Source organism: Calonectris borealis, chromosome 1 (genome assembly GCF_964195595.1).
Source record: "Calonectris borealis chromosome 1, bCalBor7.hap1.2, whole genome shotgun sequence".
Classification (NCBI taxonomy): Eukaryota; Metazoa; Chordata; class Aves; order Procellariiformes; family Procellariidae; genus Calonectris; species Calonectris borealis.
In genome coordinates this window covers 27,845,287-27,868,739 of record NC_134312.1, presented here as the reverse complement: position 1 = coordinate 27,868,739, position 23,453 = coordinate 27,845,287, and the positions used below count along the sequence as shown (strand labels likewise).

At 35.7% G+C, this 23,453-nt stretch overlaps 1 protein-coding gene across 1 annotated transcript in view; it reads right to left on the bottom strand.

Annotated features, from left to right (window-relative positions):
* The window catches only part of CTTNBP2 (cortactin binding protein 2), an 89,535-nt gene that overhangs the window by 28,599 nt on the left and 37,483 nt on the right, over nt 1–23,453 (bottom strand). The window contains exons 4-8 of the mRNA XM_075147152.1: nt 18,996–20,658; nt 12,465–12,668; nt 6,896–6,995; nt 3,373–3,523; nt 2,001–2,255 (exon numbers count right to left, since the gene is read on the bottom strand). Of these exons, the coding sequence (XP_075003253.1) occupies nt 2,001–2,255; nt 3,373–3,523; nt 6,896–6,995; nt 12,465–12,668; nt 18,996–20,658 (2,373 nt within the window). The remainder of the gene's footprint in view (nt 1–2,000; nt 2,256–3,372; nt 3,524–6,895; nt 6,996–12,464; nt 12,669–18,995; nt 20,659–23,453) is intronic.

Below are 23,453 nucleotides of genomic sequence, written 5' to 3'. Positions count from 1 at the left end.
GCTGTTCTAACAGAAAGACTTTTGTCAGTATATCTGATATTCTGACACCTTTCATAAACATAACAGTCATTCAAGCTATATTTCCCTGTGAGATGAAATTTTACCAGATTGTGGTTCCAGCACTTGTAAGAACTTTCAAAAAATCAATTAGCTCACTAATTTAGCCAGAAGAAAATTAACCAGAAAAAAAAAAAAGCATATTTTCTTGTCAGGTTAGTAAGTTAACTCTTTCTCTAAAATGGTTGCAATGAGTGGCAAAGACAGCAGAAGGCAGAGGACTGAACCGTGAGGCTGAAAGTGGGAAGTAAAGAGGGAAGAAAGAAGTGGGAGAGAACAAGAAATGAGGCTTATTTCCTCAGTAAAACGAGAAATTTTGTTGGCTCTGTTGCCTATGAAATAGCAGCTAAGATCATCTGTAAAGAATGGCACCTACCAATCTCGAAAGAAAAGGGTGCAAGTGCCAGCACTGTGTGTATGGAACTATCACGTAGTGTCATGAATGACATGCAGTGCAGATAAAGGATTAGGGAAGGAAGTCAAAGTGTTAACAGTACTTGAAGATGGCTATTAAGCTTTCTTTAGCTTCTTAATATCCCAAACATCTCTTGAGTCAATAAATGCATTTAATCAAATACAATTATATAAAGTCTCGGCCACATCAAACCAGGAATCTGACACCCAGCTATATAATGTCTTCAACACCTAGGAGAACACCCTCAGCCCTCAATGGAGATCTTATTAAACACTTGACTTGGAATGTGCTCAGAAACTCAAAACCGTGAGTTATTCATGAAAGATACATGTGAAGACTTCCAGTGTCAGAGCCTTCAGAAAGAACACCTACTCAAAGCCTCTTTTAAACAGTAAATAAAACCTAGCTTCAAAGTTCCTGAGGATTATACTATTGCAGAAAGAAGCAACATATTGCACACTATTTAGGCATTTGCAGACTATAACAAATACCTTAAACTCCATCTAAATTGAGATGAGTGGAAACTGAAATAAGAGTCTGTACCTGCCTAACAGACACTGGTAATGGAACATTGACTCTGTTTGTAACACAAAATGCTGAGTAAGCAGTGGCTGATCCCTAAAACCCCATAATTTAATACACTGAATTTTAAAAATCTGTGCCTATTTTGAATTTATCATAGCAAATTTATCAGGGAAAAAAGCAAACATAATCATAGATATTGAATTAGGCATGTAATCACAAGGTGATTTTCAAAGTCTTAGACTGTATTTTCCTAAAATTCATTCTCTTCTGTGTGTAGTATCCTCTATTTACTCCCTGGGTGAAAGTTTCACAGTAAGATCTGACTGACAGCTGTCATAAAAAAAATTAATCCTTTAAACAGTCAGTGTTAGAGGTGTAAAGCTTCTGACGTCAAATCCTTCAAGTAATGTTCAATTTCCAGAAATTGTCCTGTTTATCATCAGTAAGACCTGTAAGGTCATTCTCCATGTCATCAGTTATCCCAAGCCCCAGAAAACTTATTCATTGCCTGCGAAAAAGGCTGCCCAAAATAACAAATTAAACAACATATTACTGCACAAATCTGTTTCTCAAATTTCTTGTCCTCCCCTCCATCCCACAGGAAAAATTGTTCATAGTTAAATCATCCCTAACTGTAACTGGAAACTATGTCCATCTAATATCTATATTAAGTACATGACACCCAATGAATTGGCATTTAGGGTAGGATTCACCTCACCTTAATTTTGAAAATCTGAATCTCGAGTAATCATGTTTTCTCTTTTTATTGTTGTCCCAAAAGAAACAGGCATTTAAATATGACAGTTCACCCCATTTGACACCTAACTTCCTGGTGTCAAATTATCCACTGGAATTCTCTCTCTGTTTCTGTTAAAGCAAGTGTGACAAAAAACTAGATAATGAACTTAGATTTAACATCTAAGTTTTAGTTCTTCAAAGATAAAAAAGGATTTATCTTGCCTAGATTCTATCAGGTTACTGCAACTTGTTCACATAGACTGACCTTAAAGCCTTTTGATGCTGCTATGTGGGCAGCAGTCCAACCCTCTTTGTCAGCATGGTTGATGAGATCTGCAGAAATAACAGGCTTTACTCTACTGCTATAGTTGTCTTCTCTCTTCTCCAAATCAAAGTAGTCTAAATTAGGCCCTGCATCAGTCAAAGAGTTCCCATTGTTTGGCTCTCCATAGTACATAAGGAGCTTGAGACTGTCAACATTACCAGAATCCACTGCTGCATGAATTGGTGACCAGCCATCCTAAAAAAACAAAAGCAAAAAGTACACTCCCACCAAACACAGAGAAAAATGTTTGCAGAACTTATATCAGCAATGAATCTGAATGGAAGGCTCTGTTTGGAAATTAAAAAGAAAAGCAAGAATGACATAATAATCCTTTGGGAAAAAGAGAGTTGCTTGTATGTGTTTGGGGTGGAAGAAAGGAGGGAAGAAAATGTAGCAGAAAGAAAATTTTACAGCTTTCTCCAAGGACAGTCCAACAGACAGAAACTTCAAAACTTTTGGAAGAGTCTAAGTGAGATAGGACTTACATGCTGTTAATAGACTGTTTCCTTATCATGTATCAAACTAACACGATTCTAACGATCAATAATTTGTTTCATGTTGCATTAATCAATATTTTCATGATTTTGACATAATAACTTTCTCTCATTTGAAATCAAGTATATTTACTTTCCAAATCCAAAATAAATGAATCAAAAAAATTCAGTGTAATAGAGGAGCAGAATCTACTGTGAAGGTAATACTCTTTGTGCTGTGTTTCTGGACAGTCTACATCCCACATTTATTGTCATGTTTACGTCAAAGTCTTAAGAAAAACTTCAGGAAAGCACATGAAAAGAGCAATACCTAGATGTTAATTTTGAAAGAGTCCTCTTCTCTTTCTCCTGCATATACATTTTTTTTGCCATATTCTCCCATTTGTGATATATGACACTTTACAATACTGGCTGGCAAATTTTGGGGGTGGGGGTCCCCTCAAGGACAGCAATAAAGCACCCTAACATAAAAGGTGGAAGTAAAATCCCTATCTCCACTTCTCCACCTTAAAAATAAGTCAAAACAGAAGAGTTCTGTTTTGCAAATCCAGTGCTGAGAGAAGTCTGCAGCAAACTGCAAGCGGAATCTATGAAAAATAATATGGAAGTCGCATAATTAGGAGATTTTACAGATAATACACAGGTTAAAAAAATGCAGAAAGTATGATGAAAAGAACAAAATACTAATTTCAAATTACATGGTTTATTCCAGCTTTAAAGAAAACTTAAAAAAAATATTTTAATGTAAATATTTCCTAGCTGTTTGCAGTTATTCAGTATTATACAAGGTACTAACTTTACAAACTGTTTTAACTTACACTGGTTTTTACTGTTCGATCTGCTCCACCTTCCAACAACAGCTTAATACAATCATTATTTCCATTTTTACAGGCCAGGTACAAAGGTGTCTGTCCTCTTTCAGCAGCATGGTTAATATCAGCCTGATACGTAATTAATAATTCTGCACACCTACAGCAAACAATAAGGTAGTAAAATTATCTTGTATTCAACATCCAAAAACTCTTTATAACTTACAACATTTAAATGTTTTTTTTTAATAAAGTACTGATTTTATAGATACAGATCTACCTGTGATTTTATCCATCACATATACACCAGTATAAGGTATAATTTTATGCATTCACATAGATATAAAGGCAGAAAATCAGGTTACTTTAAACCCATAAATCTTAAGGTACTGTAGATGCATTTAAAAACTGTGAATATAAAACATTTAATTTCACAAGGCTAATAAAAACGTGATGACAGCTGCTCAAGAAAAATCTTCAGCTGAGCAAAAAAGTAACATTTTTTTCCTGACTACTGATATTTAAAATAGTTCTAAAAAGGAAGAAAAAAAACAACCCATAGGTCTAGGACTAGCTTTAGATACCAGCAAAAGGGACACTGGCCTAGGGAAGTAAACTGGTAGGGACAGCAAAACAGCTGTGGCACTACCTACCATTCAGATCCCTGAATGAAGACTACTCCAGAAGGATGGCTTGGGGTGTGTTTGTAGCAGCTACTGGATTAGGGAGCATAGAAGATTAGGTGGAGGGCTGAACAGTGACTCACTAGGGACCAGCATTTGGATCCAAGATCCTGTACTTCCTCACAACCCTGTAGCAGTAGGTCCAGTTTTCTTCCTGATTCTTGTGCCGGGGTTGGCTCCCTTCCCCTTCCCAAACCCAGCTTTTCACAGCTCTCAAGACTTGAGAAAAATCTTAATTCCAGTCTATTCCCTCTGCAGTTCAAACAAGGGCTTTAAACAAAGATAACTGCCCATCCCTCTGGCTCAATATTTATTAATCCATAAAAATAGAAAGATATCAACAATAAAGCCTCAAAGCAACTAATGCAATGCCGTATAACTACTGGTTAGGAGACCATACTATAGCAACAGGATGACAAAATATTTAAAGCAATGTAAGATATAAATAAGAATATAAGCATATAAGAAATTACAGATGAAAACAACACAAGTATTAAAAAAAAAAATCTCCTTTTAGTAAGTTCTTATTTAGTCAGAAAATCAATCAAGTTCAAGATAAAATGACCAATTTTAGAAAAGAGTAAAACAGATAACATTAATATGAATTACTTAGCTGCACTTTCTGAAAATGCTCAAATGAACAGAAAAAATACAGATAAAAGTAATGCTCTACCTTATCAAATGTTGAACCTGTATCCTAACCATACAGTCACAAAAGTCATCTTAAAATGGGCTCATAACAAGACACCTCCATATAGCAACTGCAGATTGAGTTTTAAGTCTGCTATGTTAAAAATATCTGTTTTGTTATTTTGCATTGCATTCAATTATTCTGGAAAGGCTACATTGACTTTCCACTTCAAGATCAGGTAAGGTCAGCCTGGTCCGGACCACATAGGAAATTATTTTGAAAGTTTCTCCTAAAAGCATGTTCTGAATTGGTGATATTACTGAACAGCCCTAAACAAGTATAATTTCTTTCTGACCCTGTAACTGAGGCTGGAACAACAGTATTGTGCCAGTTCAGGAATAAGGTTAACTGACATGTCACAGGGGACTGGCTAGCAAATCTGTCACAGACAAGTACTGTGTAATGATAGTAATTTCATGCTGTCATTAACCCCAAATTCTTAGTGCTGTCGTACAAGTAACGTGGACTATGAAACGCAACACTTGAAAGGGGATAGACGATACTATTGCCCCAAATTCTGCCTATTACAGAATTTTTCTGAGCCAGAACTTTGAAGTGATGAACAAATCAAACAGCCTCTCTTATATTTTTAGCTGGCCCCGTTACTATTGCACCTCACTTTTACAATTCAGTTCATGTTTAGTATCTAAAAAAAGTGAAAGCAAGAAACGAGTTTAGGGATATCATACCACATAAGTAACTCTAAGGGAAAAAGAATATAAAGTCTGCAATACCATAACACAGCAGACGACATATAGCAAAGTTTTGTGAGGGTAAGTCAGAGAAATAAATAGCTTCCTTTTAAACAAAGTCTAAGATATTTATTTTAGTGAGAGAAAAGTGTATTCTTGGTTTGTCTTGTCAAGTCACATGTAATTTTTACAGATTTTATGTAAAACACTGAAACATTTAACTAGATATGTATTTCTGTGCTCAAAACAGTGGGAATCTGCTACCTCTGGATTAAGACTTGCAGTAAAAGATGCCCATCAGTTGACAAGCTTGAAGTCCTCTAAGAAGTGGCAAGAATCTCTGATGATGCTTATATACTCATGGAAGACCGTGAGAAGGACAGGGATCCCACTCTTTCTTATTGTTGGGTCAGGGCCTATCACAGTGTAATAACACTCAAAGACTCTGACCCCTATATGTTACTATATCAGAGTAAGATCCTTAAAAATAGTAAAATGCAACATTAGAAGAATCAAAAACTGAAAGATAAGCAAAACCAAAGATACATAAAACAAAGGCAAAGTCTGTAATAAAGATTCCTAATCATGCTTTTTAAGACTTTTTGCATTTGTGAAATAGTTTATCTGAATAAGGATGCTCTGGAAGAGGTTATCTAGTGGTTGCTTTCAACTTTCAGTTCTATTTCCTACGATTCTAAGCAGTGAAGCTGCAGAGCGGAAGCGCAACATTCTTCAGCTCCTCTGATGAAGGAAGGAAAAGGGAGAAAAAAACCAATCATCTGGATGAATTGTTGAATACTGGTTCTCAGTATAAAAAGACAACAGAATTTTTCAATCATGCTGTCGTAAAACACCAATCTTTATAAAACAAAGAGCTTCAAAAAATAAAAGGAAATTATTGTAACTACATTTTGAAGAATGTTCTTAGAACATGTTCTTAGAAATATTCTCTGACTCATATATTATTTTCTGTTTTTCAAAGTTACTGATACAAAAACTGTTTTGTGGTTTAAAGTATTTGATTGTATATCACTCAGGAGAGTACTCAGATAAATGTTCTTTTGTTCTGAATACGATATTCATAGTTCTCTATGCTTCAAAAAATCAGTGCAAAAATAATTTCTTTCCTCCTTCCTCTGTTAATCCTGTATTATGGCTGATAACTTGAAGAAAATTAAGAAATTCAAAGGCATGATGCCCGTGTAGACCAGTGTCATATTGTGGTTACTAAGAATACACGTTCAGCAACCGTAATAGCTGCAACTGGAAATAAAACAAATGGAAAATATTAAAAACAGAACGGCATATGAATATGAATTTCAGTAGGTGCTTTCAATAAATGACAGTAAAATACATTTATACCTAAGAATGCAAAAGTAATGTAATGAAAAAAGTATATAATATAATGTAAAGAGAATATAAAATTGAGTAATAGTTGACAAGCAAGATCTTAAAACTTCACTTACTTGACATGTCCCTGAGCAACTGCTGAACACAAGGGTGTAAAGCCATTTTTATCAGCAGCATCAACTTGTGCTTTGGCAGTCAGCAGCAATCTCACACAATCTACAAATTGAGCAAAAACATAGCGGTTTGAAAGGGTGCCACAAAAACAAGTGGTTAAAACTACCAGAAGTTAAAACCTGTTCAAGGGGCAACAGCAGCCAGTCTTTTTGACTATACACCACACACCTTAGCGAACCAAAGTAGAAGCTCAGGAAGCAGTCTGCAGGAGAGAATGGCTCCCTGGGGGTACCACCACTCTACTGCAAAAAGGGCCTGGGTTGGGTTCTACTGGGATCCAAATTCGTGCCCATTGCTGGCAACTCCCACAGTGATAGCTAATTTATGTACCTCCAAAGTGGGGAATCTGAATTATCCAGCAGCCCTCAAAGGCAGCACAGTCCCGCTGGCAGTCACGTGACACATCCCAGACATGACAGCCTCGGGGAGATGCTCACAAGCTGCACGTCACTCAAACAACAGGCTGGCCAGTCTTGTTTTAGGACACTAACATGGGGTTGCAATGGCCAATAAGGTAAGCTGACAACCTCAAACCTCCCCAAACCATTCCCATTCATACATTCCCAAAGTGACATGCTAAAAATAGTACCAGCCTGATTCCACCATCCCACAGCTAAATTAAGATAATTAATTACATAGTAATTAGACTGCTTTTCATCCACAAATTGGAATATCATTTGATGCAATTAAGTTTGAAGAAAATACCTAATCTGCTCTATATTCTTGAAATTGGTTCTAGACCAAAATAAAACAAGTCTTTTGTAGTTGAAACTACTACTTTGAAAATAAGCTCAGCTAGAACACCAATTATAAACTCCTGACCTGATTTCTGAGCAAGCTTAATGCATTCTGTTCCAGCACTGGGTAAGATCTTGGAGCCAAGCTTTACTAGTGAAGTTTATCTCTAGATATCAGAAACATATATTTAGAATTACTTAGAAATCTGACTAATCTAAAATATTCCTGAACCTATTTACTCCTGTTACAATTCTTTCAAATATTAATACAGATGTTGTGGAGCTGATTGAATAAATAATTTAACATTAAGAAACACGATTTTAAAACACTCTAAACTATTATATCGTAAATTAAGATTCTTAAACCCTTAAATAAGTAATCTGATCCGAAATGACTTTTTTTTTTGTTTAAGTTGGTTGTCAGGATAAGCTACCAGGACTTCATGTGTAATAATTTTTTTAAGAAGCTCTCAGTTACATAACTTACCTAATATTTCCACTTGTAAGATAATACCAATTAAAATAAAATTATATTTTCAATCACTTTGTAACAGAAAAAATACTAACAATGACTTTTTTTTTCCTCTTTCCATTGTCAATCCCAGTCTTACATTAAACAATTAACTTGAAAATACAGATTCCTGCTTGACATCCTAAAATACTTCTAAAGTTTATGAAGAATGTTGAAAAAATTTTCTTCTAGCAGTTTCAAGTATTTGGGTAGAATACTCTTTGATGCCTTCATAAAGCATATGTTAGCCATGCAAAAGCCATGAAGAACACACAGAACAAGACCACCTTTCTAGAAAGGTATGGTTAACTCACAGTTATTGATTGGCAGATCATTCAGGTGGTAGCTTATCTATGTGAAAATAGATAGTTTCTGATGAAGATCACTGAAAAGAGCTGTTTATTCTCAGGGATAAGTGCAAGCATGAGGAAATACAGCTACTTTCATAAGGCATACCATGTGAGCTAGTAAGGTCTACATGACTTGTTCTGGTGGCATATCAAGCAAAAGAGCTTCCAAGAAGCCTGGGTCCTCTGGATGGACTTTTGTCTGGGATTTGGAGCAGGGTAATTTGGGTCAATCCAGGTTCCTTAACTCCAGTTCACTGCTGTGAACACAGAGTAACTAGCAGTGGAGGGAACTGGGCAGAAGGGCAGGCACAAGACAGACACGGATGTTGTCACTCAGTTAAAGGTTTTGGTCAAAGCAAAAGCAAAACATGGAAGCTTATTAGCACAAACACCTGGAGACTTTACTGCTTTCCACCACAGCTGGGTAGTTAGTTCTTCCAGGGTGTTGGCAAACACTATGCAGATACATCCAGTGGCTCGGCAGAGCTGACTCCACGTAGTTGTATGCCTCTGCACCTCACTCCTTTCTACTTCCCACATCATTCCAGTTTTTTCTATCAATCAGGGTGCCACAGCTTCCAAATACTCAGGATAGAAGAGAATCAATTATACCATAAAAGCATATGATTAGCACATAGCTGAGTCCAAAGGATATTATTATTATTCTCTTCACATCTCTCAGTTTCAGGAACTCTTATTATTTCATTCTCTCTTTCTCAACCCCCTCGTGTGTGGCAGAGAACGGCCAGGATTGGCAAGACAATACAGATATGGAGATATATTAGCTAAGTGAACTACTGTACATGTTATCAAGTGCATAATAGACTGAAGAGGCTCCTGCTTTGTTAATGGATCAAACCAAGACGGCCTGACAAAACAATCTGTTCAGCTATCCCAACCTAGTTAAATCATAAAATCAACAGTTTCCTCGTGTCCTTCAAACACAAAGAAAGTATTTAGTGTATATTTTTAGGGTGAAGTTCTCTCTCTCAGACCTACAGAACTGGGGACAGTGTGTGCAGGAAACGAAGCAGCTGCTATGAGCTTCATACGCTGGAAAAACCCTCAGCTGCAGCTCTTAAAAGGCAACTGTTTACGAGCAGGAAGGTTACACATTTTGCAAATAGGACAGATTAGGAAAGAATATTTGAGTGCTCTCTTTTCTTGTGTAACTCAATTTTCTCAACAGAATGGGCTGAGAGCACACAACAGCTGCTGCCACCATGCTGGTTACAATGTGCTCTACCTTTCTCTAGTTATCTACACATCTCAAATACTGTATTTCTTCACTGAAAATATGTGGAGATCATTCACTTTCCACTCTTCCCAGACTCTCTGCAACATGGTGTTTGTTTCTGAAGGGAGGTACTCACTATACTGGCTCTTAACAAGTCTAGAGCTAGTCTTTTCTTCTGGCCAACTATTTCCCAGGAGAAATCAGAAAATCTGGTTAGTTGACTTAGAAGAAACAAGGGGACCTGGAAATCTCCAGATCTATTTAGTCACTAACTCCATGTTGAAAGTATTCTCAATAAATTAAATCATGGTGTGATCACCCATGAGGGTAAGCTTATGTGTTAACTCTTACGGTTGGACTCGATGATCTTCAGGGTCTTTTCTAACCTAAATGGTTCTATGATTCTATGATTCTAAGGAAAGAAAAAAACAACCAAAAGATAGTAACTTACCATTGACAATCCTACTCAACGCAATGAAAAAATTTGTACAATAAATTATTTTATCCTTCTTAAAATTACATCAGTGTTATTTCCTTCCACCTGGTTAGTTAAAAAAAGCTATTAAAAAGGACCTTTTAAATTAAGAGATTTATTCCTATACTTCCTTTCTTAAGCCTATATATTTTTACATAAATTTGTTTTTAAAAGTCTCCACTTTGAAGAGCTGCATCTATCCATGCACTTGGGAACAAACTGCAACTAACAAAGAAAGGATTATATATTAAAGTTAAGCACAAAAACCTTTCTCCAAAAATATTATAAATCTACTACTCTCAATTTTCATCTAACATATTAAGGAGACATCAATATTGATGCTGTGTGATTCTCTCATTCAGAATTCAGAATGTGTTTAGTTGCTAAAATCCAATGATTTGTACAACAAGTGTTTTTCACATCCTGTCAACTATAAATAGAAGTGCAACACTAAGACCTTTGTAATATATTTTTTTATCTTAAAAAGATACTAAATAATTACAGGACGCATATGCATGTGTTTGTTTTCATTATTGTGTTTTCATACTTCTGTCAAGCGCCTCTCATTTGAAATTTTGACAATAAAACAAGAAACCAAATTGCCTTTGCTGTCAGTAAGAGCTGCTCAGTAATTGTAACTGGAAATCAGGGCATTTGCTTCGAAACACTTTAGGAATACAAGATGAGTAAAGAAGAATTGGGTCAATTACAGTCTCCCACAAACTCCAGCAATGACAAATAGATGCAAGCCTAGAAGAATCCACAGAACATCCATTCAGTGAAAGGGGAAAAATAAATCCACACAATATAATAAAGTTGGACTCTTAAGACTGAAGATAAAAACTTGCACAAAAAAAAAAAAAGATAAGTGCCAAAGGAAGAAAATAAAATAAAGGACTTTTCCAATATTTTAAGGGTCTTGGCAACAGCAAAGAATCTGTCAGACAAAATGGCCCAGATGTTCCTACAAAGTAAACCATAGCACCTAGCAAGCAAAGACAAAATATACCATTCCAAACAAAGGGAAAATTCCTCCTATCCCTATGCCTGGTAGCAAAACTAACCCTGAACATGTCAAAAAAAATGTACACTATCTGCCTAGCTACAAATATTGGATCCTAACTTTCCTTTGGTTTTTAAAATACTTGAGAAAAATAATGGAATATCTCTCTAAATACTGTTTTGGACACTGGATCGGGGTTTTCTAATTGTGTCACTAACAAATACATTGTTAAATAAAACCACAAAGTACTCTTGAAAGCAGTGGCTTTAAAGGCACTATGTTCCACCCTTTACTGTGAAATAAAATCTTGACTTTACTAAAAATAAATGGAATTTTTGTCATTGGTATTGGTGGATTTAATCTTTAGTGTCCAAAATGGCATAATGATATTATTTGCAATTTAAGAATCTAGGAGATTTTTACATAAGTAGAAAAAACTACAGTAACATGTACTGGAATTTTAAAGAAAGATGCTGTTCGAGATCCTTATGTTAACAGTCTGAAAATTATCGCTTGGAGTTTGTATCCATAAAATTTGTATCTGTTACTAACATATTTGCCTCATTTCATAAATATATTCGTAAGATATGAAGAACGACAGTTGAAAGGTTCAGAGATGCTACTCCCTCCAGACTGAGGGTTGGGGTAGTGGGGAAAAGAAAAAGAAAAATGTTAAGTATCTCGGTAGAACTTAGAAAACAAACTAGGGCTATTTCATCTAGTTCAAAAATAAAGACAGTTCATTTTATTTCCCAAGTAACACACTACTCTGAAACCATCTTCCATCATATTCACCGCTGCTGCAGAAGATCAAAACACTGGTGATGATCTATTCTTTCCTGCTTACTCCTTGTAGAAGAAAGTTCTTTCTTTCAAGTTGCCTTTGCTACAAAAGATCTTTAGTTTGTCACAGAACATAGGGTGATGGTTTTCATAGGAAGGGAGAGGAGAATTAGAATATACGTTCCTGCAGAATGTTACCACAAGCAAGAATGCTTTCTGTGTTCCAAAATTCTGCCTCTGGAAGTATTGCTTACATATACGCTATACTATGACTTTTGTCATATCATCTATATATCTCAGTTTCAATTTCACATTTTTAAAAAACATGCATTTGACCTAATTTAATATTTAAAACTTATGAAATAAGCTTTCACTATTTCACTTGAATGTCGTAACAAAACTTAGAATCTCTTACCTGTATGTCCGTTCGTAGCAGCAGAATACAAGGCAGAATAGCCATCTTCACAAGAGTAATTAATGTCCAGTCCTTCTTCATTAAGCAGCATTGATAATAAAGTGACATTTCCCTGGGCAGCAGCTTGGTGAAGAAGGGTGGGCCTGCCACCCAGGGGGACAGGACCACCACTTGTTAACAGAGGGGTTAGGGAGGAAGACCAGCCTGTGAGTTAAAGCAACAGAAATTAGATGGAAGACACATAAATAAAGCTCTGCATTTTCTGTGTTCTTTTAAAAATTAAAAAGGATCTTCAAAATGACAGGATTCGTTAGTTTAGCACAAGTTTAGGTGATGATGCTTTGTCTATACATCTGAAGGTATTCTGAAGAATAAAAACTGCGTACAGGAGTGACAGTTGTTAAAGCAAATGAACAGGATTTCATTACAAAAGGTTAACGTGAAACTTGTTATGAACTGTAGTAGCAGCTGGATGTCTCAAAAAATTTATACTATTAAAATTCAGAAACTACCAAAAGTTTTATACAAGTTTTAATTTAATTGCTGATATCCCAGGAAGGTTTTTTAAAGTATCTAAAGAAAGGTTTCCAAAACAAAATACTTATTTTCATATGAAATTTCATCCTCCTTCACTGTCTTAGTGCAAACTTTAGTATTTGTATCTCACCTGCAGTTATACAGATAAATCACACAGAGCCCTTAATAACTTAAGCGTCTTTCAATAAGTTTGAAAAAAAATGTAGAAATCATTTACACAAATACTACAGAAATAAATATATTTATTATTGAACTGTAGCTTAAGGTAATGTTCTTTTTACTCAGCAAAACTTTAACAATATATTATAAGATGCTCCAGTGTGAATGAATAACAGGTTATATAAAATTTACGAGTGAAAGCTTTCAAGTCACCCTGTTAAAAAATAATATTCAATTCAAAGCTTTGAAGGCTTAGGAGTTATCTTGGTTAAATGTTCTGTTCATTACTTATCAGCTTTAGTAGGGAGTTTGTTAAGAATATGAAGTTTGCTGCATAAGGCATAGAAAATTTTGTGCATTCTTCCTTGATCAAGGACTGCAAGAGAAAATAGGAGAAAGATTTTTTTTCTTATTTTACCTATTACCTGTAGAAAATCCACATTATATTTCTCTCTTGAATAAATAACTTTGTGTTCTATGGCCACACACCAGCTATTATATGAGGCTGAAATCTGACAATACAAAGCAAGTTTACACAGCTTTTACTGTGGTTCTGCAACAGCCAAGACTGAAGAGGAGCTGCAGGGCATTACCTCTAGCTCCATCAAGCTGATCAAGTGCTATCCAACCTCCAACACCTAGAACTAGAAGAAGCATGTGGCAGTAGCTCTACCGTGTTGGGATGATCTGCTCCGCATTTTGGAAAAACGAAATCAAATATGGAAGTTCCCAATAGAATTCTATAGAAGCAATAGATTTGGGAACCTTGCAAGATCTGGGCAAATTTTAATTGAGGTCCTGACTTACACAAGAATCCATCATCTGAGCAGCCCCAATAAAGAACACATAGTTTGATCCCAGTTCAAAACAACAAAAATTTAAATGCTTGGAATATTTTCATATTTGTTTCTAAAGTAAGCTAAATTTGTCATTTCAAATTAAGTTTACTAGTTTAATATGTAAAGGAAACGTATTTGCAGTATTTTCACAATGTTAGCTTATTATTCAACTTATGTATTTGGTATTGACTATAAGTCGTCACTACAGCTATGAAGTTACCTTATAAATCCAACTTTAAACCAATGATAAACCATAAAGTTAATGCCATCCATCTTTGTATAACTTCAATTCTGAAGCTACCTTCTGACTATTAATACTCTTACTAATATTTGTTTCTCCAATATTTTTAATCAGAGTATTTTGAGGGTTTTCTGAAGTTTGTAAAAAAAAAATAAGCAATATACCAAGTAAACTGCATCCTTTAAGTGGCAAAAAAAAAAAATATTTATTTCCACTTCCAATATTTGAGAACAGTTAACTCTTACAAAATCCCCAAAGGTCTGAAGAATAACTTCTGTTCTTCCTTTCCATTATAAAAGTGCTTTTATTTTTCCAACCTTTTGTTATTCTTTGAAACTAACAGTGCTGCAGCTGTTGATATATGCATCAATGTTTTTAAAATAGTACTTTTGTAGTTTTTACTGTCTTGCCATAGTAGTTAACTGATAGTGGACATTGCTTGGGTGGCACTTTAAGATGCTAACATTCTTTGTCCAAGTTATATTGGAATTATGTGGGGGGATCTGGGGAGCCTGACACTAAGCTTTAAGCATGAAGTTCACTTTGCCAAGCAGTTTTGTAATATGAATAGTATTTCTGGATTCCCTTCCTTATTGAAAGTAGTGCAAGTTTTTAATTTTTTTTTTAAAACATCATTAACAGAAATGCCAAAATAAAAGGGATTTTTTTTTTGTGCCATATGTGGTATCTTAACTTTCATTTCAACTCCTTGAAATGAAAAATGTTGTTGCAATTCAGTGATGAAATTCATTATACTAGGTTATCATTAGATGAAAACATTCTACCGAAAAAGATACAAAAACCAGGTAATAACATAAACATAACTTTAGCTTCTATTATCAATGTAAAGCAATGTAATTCCATCCATCAATTCATCCAACAAAATACACCAACGTTAGAAAATACCAATAAATAAGGTACACCATTACAGATGCAAAAAGATAGGAAATGTGAAGCACCTGTGAAAGCTTGTAGGGCATGCAGTGATGAAGGGCAGAGGGATAGACAAAAACAGCTTCTGGCATCAGCTTCAGAATGTGAGATGGTTAATTTCAGAGCCCAGATCAGTCCCTCACCCCCCCACTTTTCTCTTCAAAGCCAATTGTATAGAGAGAATAAATCAATCATTATAGAAATGAGCAAAATAAAAACGATACTTCATTGAAGAGTGACCTAAAAAGCGCAAAACCAAGAAGAAAGTGAAAGCAGAAATCCCAGGGGTATGAAAATCCAACTGCCTACATTCCTTTCCATTTTGAAGTCTTACAGCCATTGAAATGTAGAAATCCAAACAGAGCAGAAGCATTTTGGCACCAGTTCAAAGGCTGCTAAGTTAATGAAAACACTGTCGCAGATTTTGAATCAGGCCATAAATGTTCATTGTAATTTCTGTATGTGCAGTCTGTTCAACATTAATGACAAAAGCTGGTGTCTTTTCCTACCAGGGATGAAAAGAGCAACATGCAGTACAGTGCCCCGTCTCTAAAAGAAGGTATCATCATCACATTAATTTTGCAGAACGTGTAATTGAAACAATCGGTGCTCTGATTTTAAGTTTGCTCTCAATAGTTGCTCTTTCTAGAACCAAGACCCTCCCTTACTGAAAAACAAGCTGTTGATTTGTCCTTAAAGCAATCTGAGCTAACAAGGAAATTGTTTTAAAATTAATAAATAGAATACTTTAGTGATTAGGCTATTATCAATTCTTCTGACTCCACGGTAAGAAGAAAGAAACACAAATTTATTGACAAACAAAAAAATATAAAAATGGAGGATTCTTTCAATGTCTTTTTTAATATGTGAGATTTGTTTTGCACTGTTGTTTAAAAATATTAAAAAATTCTGGTTGAAGCTCACTACTTACTATACAATAAAATATGAATAAGATTTCACCATGCTCTGCTTTAACTGAAAGTAAAATTGAAATTCTAAACATTTTCTGAAAAAAATACATAAAACAAATTAAAATCAACTAGAACATTAATAAAACTAACTGAATCTGTGCCTAGAGGGCATGAAAATACAGATATGGGAAGGAGGTTTCAGTAGTATTTGTAGTTTGTTAGACGTTGTTCACCTCAAGAAAAGTCATACTTAAAAAAGAACCTGAAAAAAGAAAGTGAAAAAGTGACATGAATTCAGGCATTACTGACCACATTATCTTAATGAAAACAGTGTTATTAATTTTGGTTTATCTTTTATTTTCTAAGATGAAGTCTATTTCCATATATATTTATAAAATCTATTTTTAAAAATTTTCTCAGCATAGAATTTTGAAGGAAATGTCTTTCCATACTTGCATAACATCTGTTGCTCAAAGTTTTTTTAGTTCTGCAGTTTGCCAGAACACTTGGCCAGAATAGATTAAGTTCCCTTAAAAAACATAAATAAAATGGGATTGGAGAACAAGTGCACTAAAATACAAGCATTAGTTTGGGTAAAAGACAAAGGAGTTCCTGAATATTTACCTGAATATTTCAGATAAAGTTATTAAAGTTCTTTGAGCCTGTTTGTGGTCAGTAAAGGAGGGATATTAAAGTAACACCTCTATATTAATAAAATAAGAGCAGAACCACTAACCAGACTTCAGGCAATCTTTCTTTGCAGAAGTCAGATTATGGGCTACGTTTCCCATTTGCAATTGCAAACATTCACAAAAAGCAGTGCCACTTACAAAATACTAACAGCGTCAAATGTTCAGAGCAAGGATTATAAGGGATTAAACGAACACAAAGGTTTCCATCCCTTCCAAAAACAAGTGAATGGAGTGTAAATGAAGAAAGGCAACCTGAACACATAAACCAGCACAAACCAGCACTATTAAAAAAAATAATAGTTTTTGACAAAAATCTTATCTTTGAGAATTGCCTCTGAGAACTGTCACAAATTTCATAAGAAACACAAATTGACTGTTTGGTGGAGGAGCCCTATTTAAAAGGCTGATTGTTCTCCTAAGAAAAAAGTTTATACTTCAAAGCACAAACTAAAGCAATAACAATACATGGAGTTATAAAGTCAAGTAGTGGTAATTTCATTTTTGAGATAGAAGATTTATTTTTTTTAAAGAATAACCAAAAACTGTCTTAAATGATTACCAAACATCATCTATGTAATGTAAGACTAACTGAAATATACAGCCTAACTCATGCTGATAGGATTTGTGGAAGATAGCCTCTTGCCTATTCACTTTAAAGCTGATTTTGCCAATAATTTGTTGTCTGTTAATAAAATCTTAGGGTTGTGTTTTTTTTAAATTAAATTTTAATTCCATTACAGAGCCTAATAGCACCCGAAGGCAAATTAGGTTTGAAGAATATCTGGAATACTGGGAGACTAAAGATCTATCTGACATGGCAATCAGACTCAGCTAGGAATAAGAATTTAAGATGAAAATTCAGAACATCCCCCATATGAAAACCAGCAAACTAAGAGGCAGCCATCAAATCCCACAGTTGTTAACTCTGAGAAGTAGTAGACAAATGGAAGATAAGATTTCTGAGTTCATATTTTTATGGCACAGTTTAGAAAGGAGAAAGGATTCTGACAGTATGATGCCTCAGCCAAATGTTAAAAACATGACTAGGTTACTCCAGAAACATGCAGAAAGTCTTCAATGAAGTAGAACGGGAATAAAAATTCCTTAATAATATGAACCCTGGAATCTCCTATATATACAGATACAAGTTTGCCACACGCTGCTTTTGGAACAGGTTCCCCAAGACTGGTGAGTGAGTTCAACTGCCTTAGCAGACAGTGGTGCAGCTACCGACAGAAAGTGGTCGGTTGTGTGATGGAAGCAGACCAGCTGTGCAGGGGTTTTATACCCTATAGATGATGATACAGGGACTAAAGTTATGAGGGACTGGAGTACCATAACTGAACTGAGAATAACTGTTGAAAGTTTGAGACCATTCAAACATTCTTCAATGATGACAAAGGTCTAAAGTGTTCCATAACTGTGTGTCCATCTTCCTCACTGCAGTGCAAGTCAGGCTAAAGAGGGGCTTCTACCTAATATTCTAGTGCTATTGATACCAACAGGGAAATATGTTGGCAAAAAGATTTATAGGAGATCTACAATTAACTGAAAGGTAGATCAGGGTCGACTTTGTTCATTTAACTGCCGTCAAGAAGATGATACCCTGAAGTTGGCAGCACATTAAGCACACAAATAAGTCCCCACCACAATGCAAAATGAATAGCAGATACACAACCTTAATGTGCAACCATCTAATGCCATAGGAGAATGCAGTAGCTCCAGCTATGCCCTATTTTCTAAAAGATTCACAAAGCACTGAAATACATATTCCGTGGAAGATCACCAGAAGAGGTGATTTTCAAAACATTATATCAGACTGAGAAAGCATTTTGAAGTCCAAAATAATAGCATTCACCACCACCACCCCCTAAAAAAAAGAAAACAAACCAAAAACAAACAAACAAACAAACAAAAAGGAGTTTCTTTAATATACCATAATCTGCAGCCCATTTACTTAAAACATTAGTCCTCTTTACCTTTAAAAAAAGCCTTCAACTTGGAGACCTCAAGGAAGCAAACTAATTTATAACATTACTAAATCAGCAAAAGAATTTCCATACCCCTGGAATGTGGAAAAAATATAAATGAAAACTTCAGCTTTTAGAAAGTTAAAAAGAGAGAGGTATAAAAAGATAAATAAAGCAAACGGGAGACGTATAGGAAAACCAAAACATTATTTTAGAGGGAGACAGTTTGTAGCATATCAATCCCTTTACCTGATGCTGTTACCAGGAGGCTGTCTGAATCACATGGTCTACAGGATGAAGCACTAACAGGGTTTATGGAGGAGCTACAGGCAATGGTGGTGGGAATGACAAAGGAATTTTCTGAACATGCAGGTTGGTTCAGTCCAGGGAAGTGGGAAGGCCAGGCACCCACCTGAGATGAGGCTATGGCTGGTATGGCACAGCCTGCAGGTGCCACAGATAAATCTATAGCAGGTTTTGGTGGCAGCTGAGGTGAGGACTTAGAAATAATTTCCTCATTTATTACCCTGATTCCTTGTGGTGAACTTGAAAGAGGTGAGGTCACGGTTTTGCTGTCAGTTTTTGCACTTGTATTTGGGGATCGACTACTATCCATTAAAACTTTAAGCTGTGGGTGTGGTGGAGAAGGAGTTTGCGAAAGCCCTGGTTTCTTAGGAGGGATAGGTGGAGGATTTCCTCTGTCAATTCGTGATACACTGGGAGTCTTTAAACTCATTCTACCGACTGGGGGGTAAGTGCCAACTTCCATTGAATGTGACGTCCCCGGCCGCGACGGAGCGCCGCCCTGAGGGCTTGTAAATCTTGAAAGGACTTGGGTAACGGTATTCCGAGCTACCTGTTTGGCAACTAGGTTGTCACGACTAGTAGGGGATACGTCCCTTGAGGGAGAGCTTTGGGTTGTGTTTCCGTTTTGGTCTTGATCATTTGCATTCGCTTGAAATCTAAATCTAGCTGCTTGGATTCGGGGATTTAGGCCTGGATGCCCAGTAGTGTTGGCAGATGGTGAATGCAAACTGTGCATAGACGAAGTGAGTGAGGAATTCTGAGCTGCAGCAGTCGGTGCTGCAGGGGTGCAAAGGGAAGTACTATTTGAAAAAGGGGAAGTGCTACTTGGTAAATCAGGTGATGAGCCTGTACTTGGTCCGTTTTCCTCAATTCTGTTTTGATTCTGTGTAAGAACAGGAGTTGCGGGAGGGACAAGTTCACTAGATGAAGATTGCCTATCAATGGCAGGCTTCACAAATGCTGCATTGGTGCACACATTCATTTTTGTATTGCCAGACACAAGTGGGTTTGCTGTAGAAGGCTTTACAGATACAGTCAAAGGCAACTTCTTAACATTTTCTGTGCTACTGTCCATCACTACAGTATCTGTTTGGCAGGCAACAGTTCTTGAACTTGGCTCTTCTGTTTCAACAGAAACAGAAACAAGATTCCTATCTTTATTTTTATCTTTATTTTTAAGAGAAAGATTGGCTTTACTTTCATTCTCCTTTTTCAATTGCTCAATCATTTTGATCATTTTATCTCTCTCTTCTCTGAGGTCACTGGTGTGTGCTTCCTCTCTATGAAGTTTGGCACGCAACTGCTCTCTCTCTGTGTCAAACTCAGACAGCTGCTTTTCCATTTGAGCTTCCATTTGTGTACTCCTTTGTTTCTCAGCTGCGAGAGACTCCTCCAATTCAGTAGCCTTTTTCTTCTCCTCTTCAAATTTTGACATCACTTCTTCCAGTTTCTGGGCTTCCTCTACAATTCGGCCAGACAACTGCTTACACTCTTTCACTAGCATCAATACTACATGCTTATTCTTCCCACGTTCTTCTTCAAGACGTGCGGATAGCTTTTTGTGCTCCAGCTCAAGGTTCTGTAACTGAGATTTTTCCATTTCCAACTGTAAGAAAGCATAGAGAAAAATTCTTATTAACAAGATGGAGACTTTCAACATAACCTAGTATTAACCTGACATTGCTATTTTAACCTTTGAGAGTATGCCTAAAATGAACCTGTCTGCTGCAGGAAAGTGATTTGTGATATCTAACATCAAGTCCCTATAATCTTATACAAGCAAAAGAAAGAGACAGGCATCTCTGAAGAGCAATTCAGAAATTAAGCCCATCTACTTTCCTCCGTTGACAACAAAAAGACTCCCCAAAGTGATTAAATGCTTGTGACTCCTGAGTGAGGAGCTACCTGTTCTTCAGAAATCAGACATAAGATATCACAGAAAGCCCTCTTCTCAGTAAAAGAACCAGACACAAGCAAGAGATGAGCTTTGAAAAAAAAACTTTGAGCCCAGAAATGAAAGCTTTAGGTTTTAGGTCTTCGTCAGACTGAAGGAGATTAGGGTTGAAACACACAGTCCTTCATGCTCATAATAGGTGTCTTACATCTTGTTTTAACATTTATAAATAAGACATTCATTTCTGAGACCAACTTTTTGGCACAGGCAGAAATATCTTCCTGTACTTACTAATAGCAGAAGGTCTCACTGACATCAGCAATGTATAAAATATGTTATAAGCTAGAATCAAAAAACTACCTACTACGTGCAGATAATGGATAAAAATAATTTTTCCCCTCATTCATATAGTCATCGCCTCTAATTCATCTTGCCTGCTGATTATGCTTTTATTCAAAGACACTGTTCTGGAAAAGCACTGGAGAAACATGTTAATGCACCATTTTATAAAATACCTACTAGTAATAATGCAACCCAAATTGCTTTGTGTTTTCCCAAGCAAACTTTTACACAAGTCAAACAACAACAAAAGAAAAGCTGATTTCTTTCTTCCTGCTCCTCCCTTCACATACTGATGCAGTAGCTTCCTATATGGCTTATCTGAATGACTGATAAAGAACCAAATAAGCAAAACCCCAAGAAACTGCTTCCTTCTCCTGTACTGTTTTTATTGGTTTAGCTTTGTCAGTTCTGCTTCATATTTACGTACAGATCAATACAGAAATAACGATTCAAAACTGTACCACTAAAGTGCATTTTCTAAGTGAGCATTTTTTCTGGAAAAATACTTTCAGATACCTATGCAAAAAAATAATCAAGTGCTTACAAACATGAACGGTTTGACTGCAGCAGGAAACCATTTCATGCTTCTACAATAAGAGAACATTTCACAATGCTTAAAAAAATAATCTAAGAAAAGCTGTGGCAAATAGCAGTACTTTTAAGATCTTTCTTGGAATAAATGTTTCCCTTCAATAGATGAAGGAAGAATCATAGATTATAGATTCAGATTATAGTGTCATGGTAAAATGATACTAATTTCAGAGTTTAAAACAATACAGTGTCGTGAATATATTTACTGTAAACTGTAATGTGGGAAACAAGATGGCCTATGGGATTGGTAATAGCTATGGAACATCTCCTCTCTCAGTCAATGCTTAAAATATTGTCTCAGTTGCTAGATGAAAACAAACAAACAGACACACAGGCAAAAAAAACCCCAGGCATTACAATATAATAGCTTTTCAGAAGCCTGTTGCTACAGCACACTATTCCCTGTCCTCTCCAATAGGAGATGAAATTTCTTAGCTCTGGAAGCATTTTCCCACATCACTATAGATGTGTCTACAATTAATTTTTAACTAAACTGCATTTATACAAAAGCTAATATAAATACCATTTTTAAATAACAGTTTTGTTACTCTCCAGTTACACCATAGAGTAGAGCTGAAACTCATGCCATCAAGAGATGAGTACAAGAGGGAGAGAGTCTGCAGTTGTAATAGAAATAAGTCCTACCTGCTATAGCTTATTTGTCTCCAGGATAATTTTTTCCCACGTGGTAAGTAGAATTCGAACACAGAAAAACACTTAAAAAGGAAGGGAAGTGAAAAGACGTAGAGAGAACAAACAATAAATCCTGCATGAATTTACACTTATAAGTGAACGTGTGTCTTAGCCTGCCAACATTTCTAACGTTACCCGACTCTAAATTTCTCTTCTGTTTTCTTCAGAAGAATGGGAAAAAGCATAAAAAGGTGATGGCAGTATTGATGTGATGTATCTTCCAGTAATAGTAAAATTTCTTCCTGAAATCTTACCGTTATCATAAGAAACAGTGAACTAAGAGGAAGAAATCACTATGGGAAATTATACCTACATTATAAACGTCATCTTGGCTTTGAATACCTCAAAACCTGTTTAGCAGCGGAGGGGCTCCACTGGGGTTTTACAGCTTCATCCCAGGTTAACCAATACACTCTGTACAATGCATTTCACAAAAACAAAGTCCACTCTTTCTTAAAAACATTGTTAAATATATAAAAAATAAGGTATGGCATTATCAGTTATTGCTAAACAAACAGTATCAGCAGCAACACCTCTTCAGTTATGTTAACGACAGTACAGCTGCAAATTAAATTAACATGCTATTATGATGACACTGTATTTAGGAATGGTCCCATTCACAGTTCTTCACATCCAGAAAAATCATTATTTTTTTCTCAAGCATTTCATTGTTTTTTTCAAAGCATCCAACAGCATTTGGATGTTTCACAAGCATTTCAAAGCAAGTGGAGCATCCAACAGTAACAATGGAGCATCCAACAGTTTCTTTTTTGTTAAAAGAGATACAAAAATCATGAGAAATGTATACAATTTTTAAAGCTTGGAAACACAATAAGATTATAGTGAAAATGTTTTTATCAAGATTTTCTATACTTTATTAT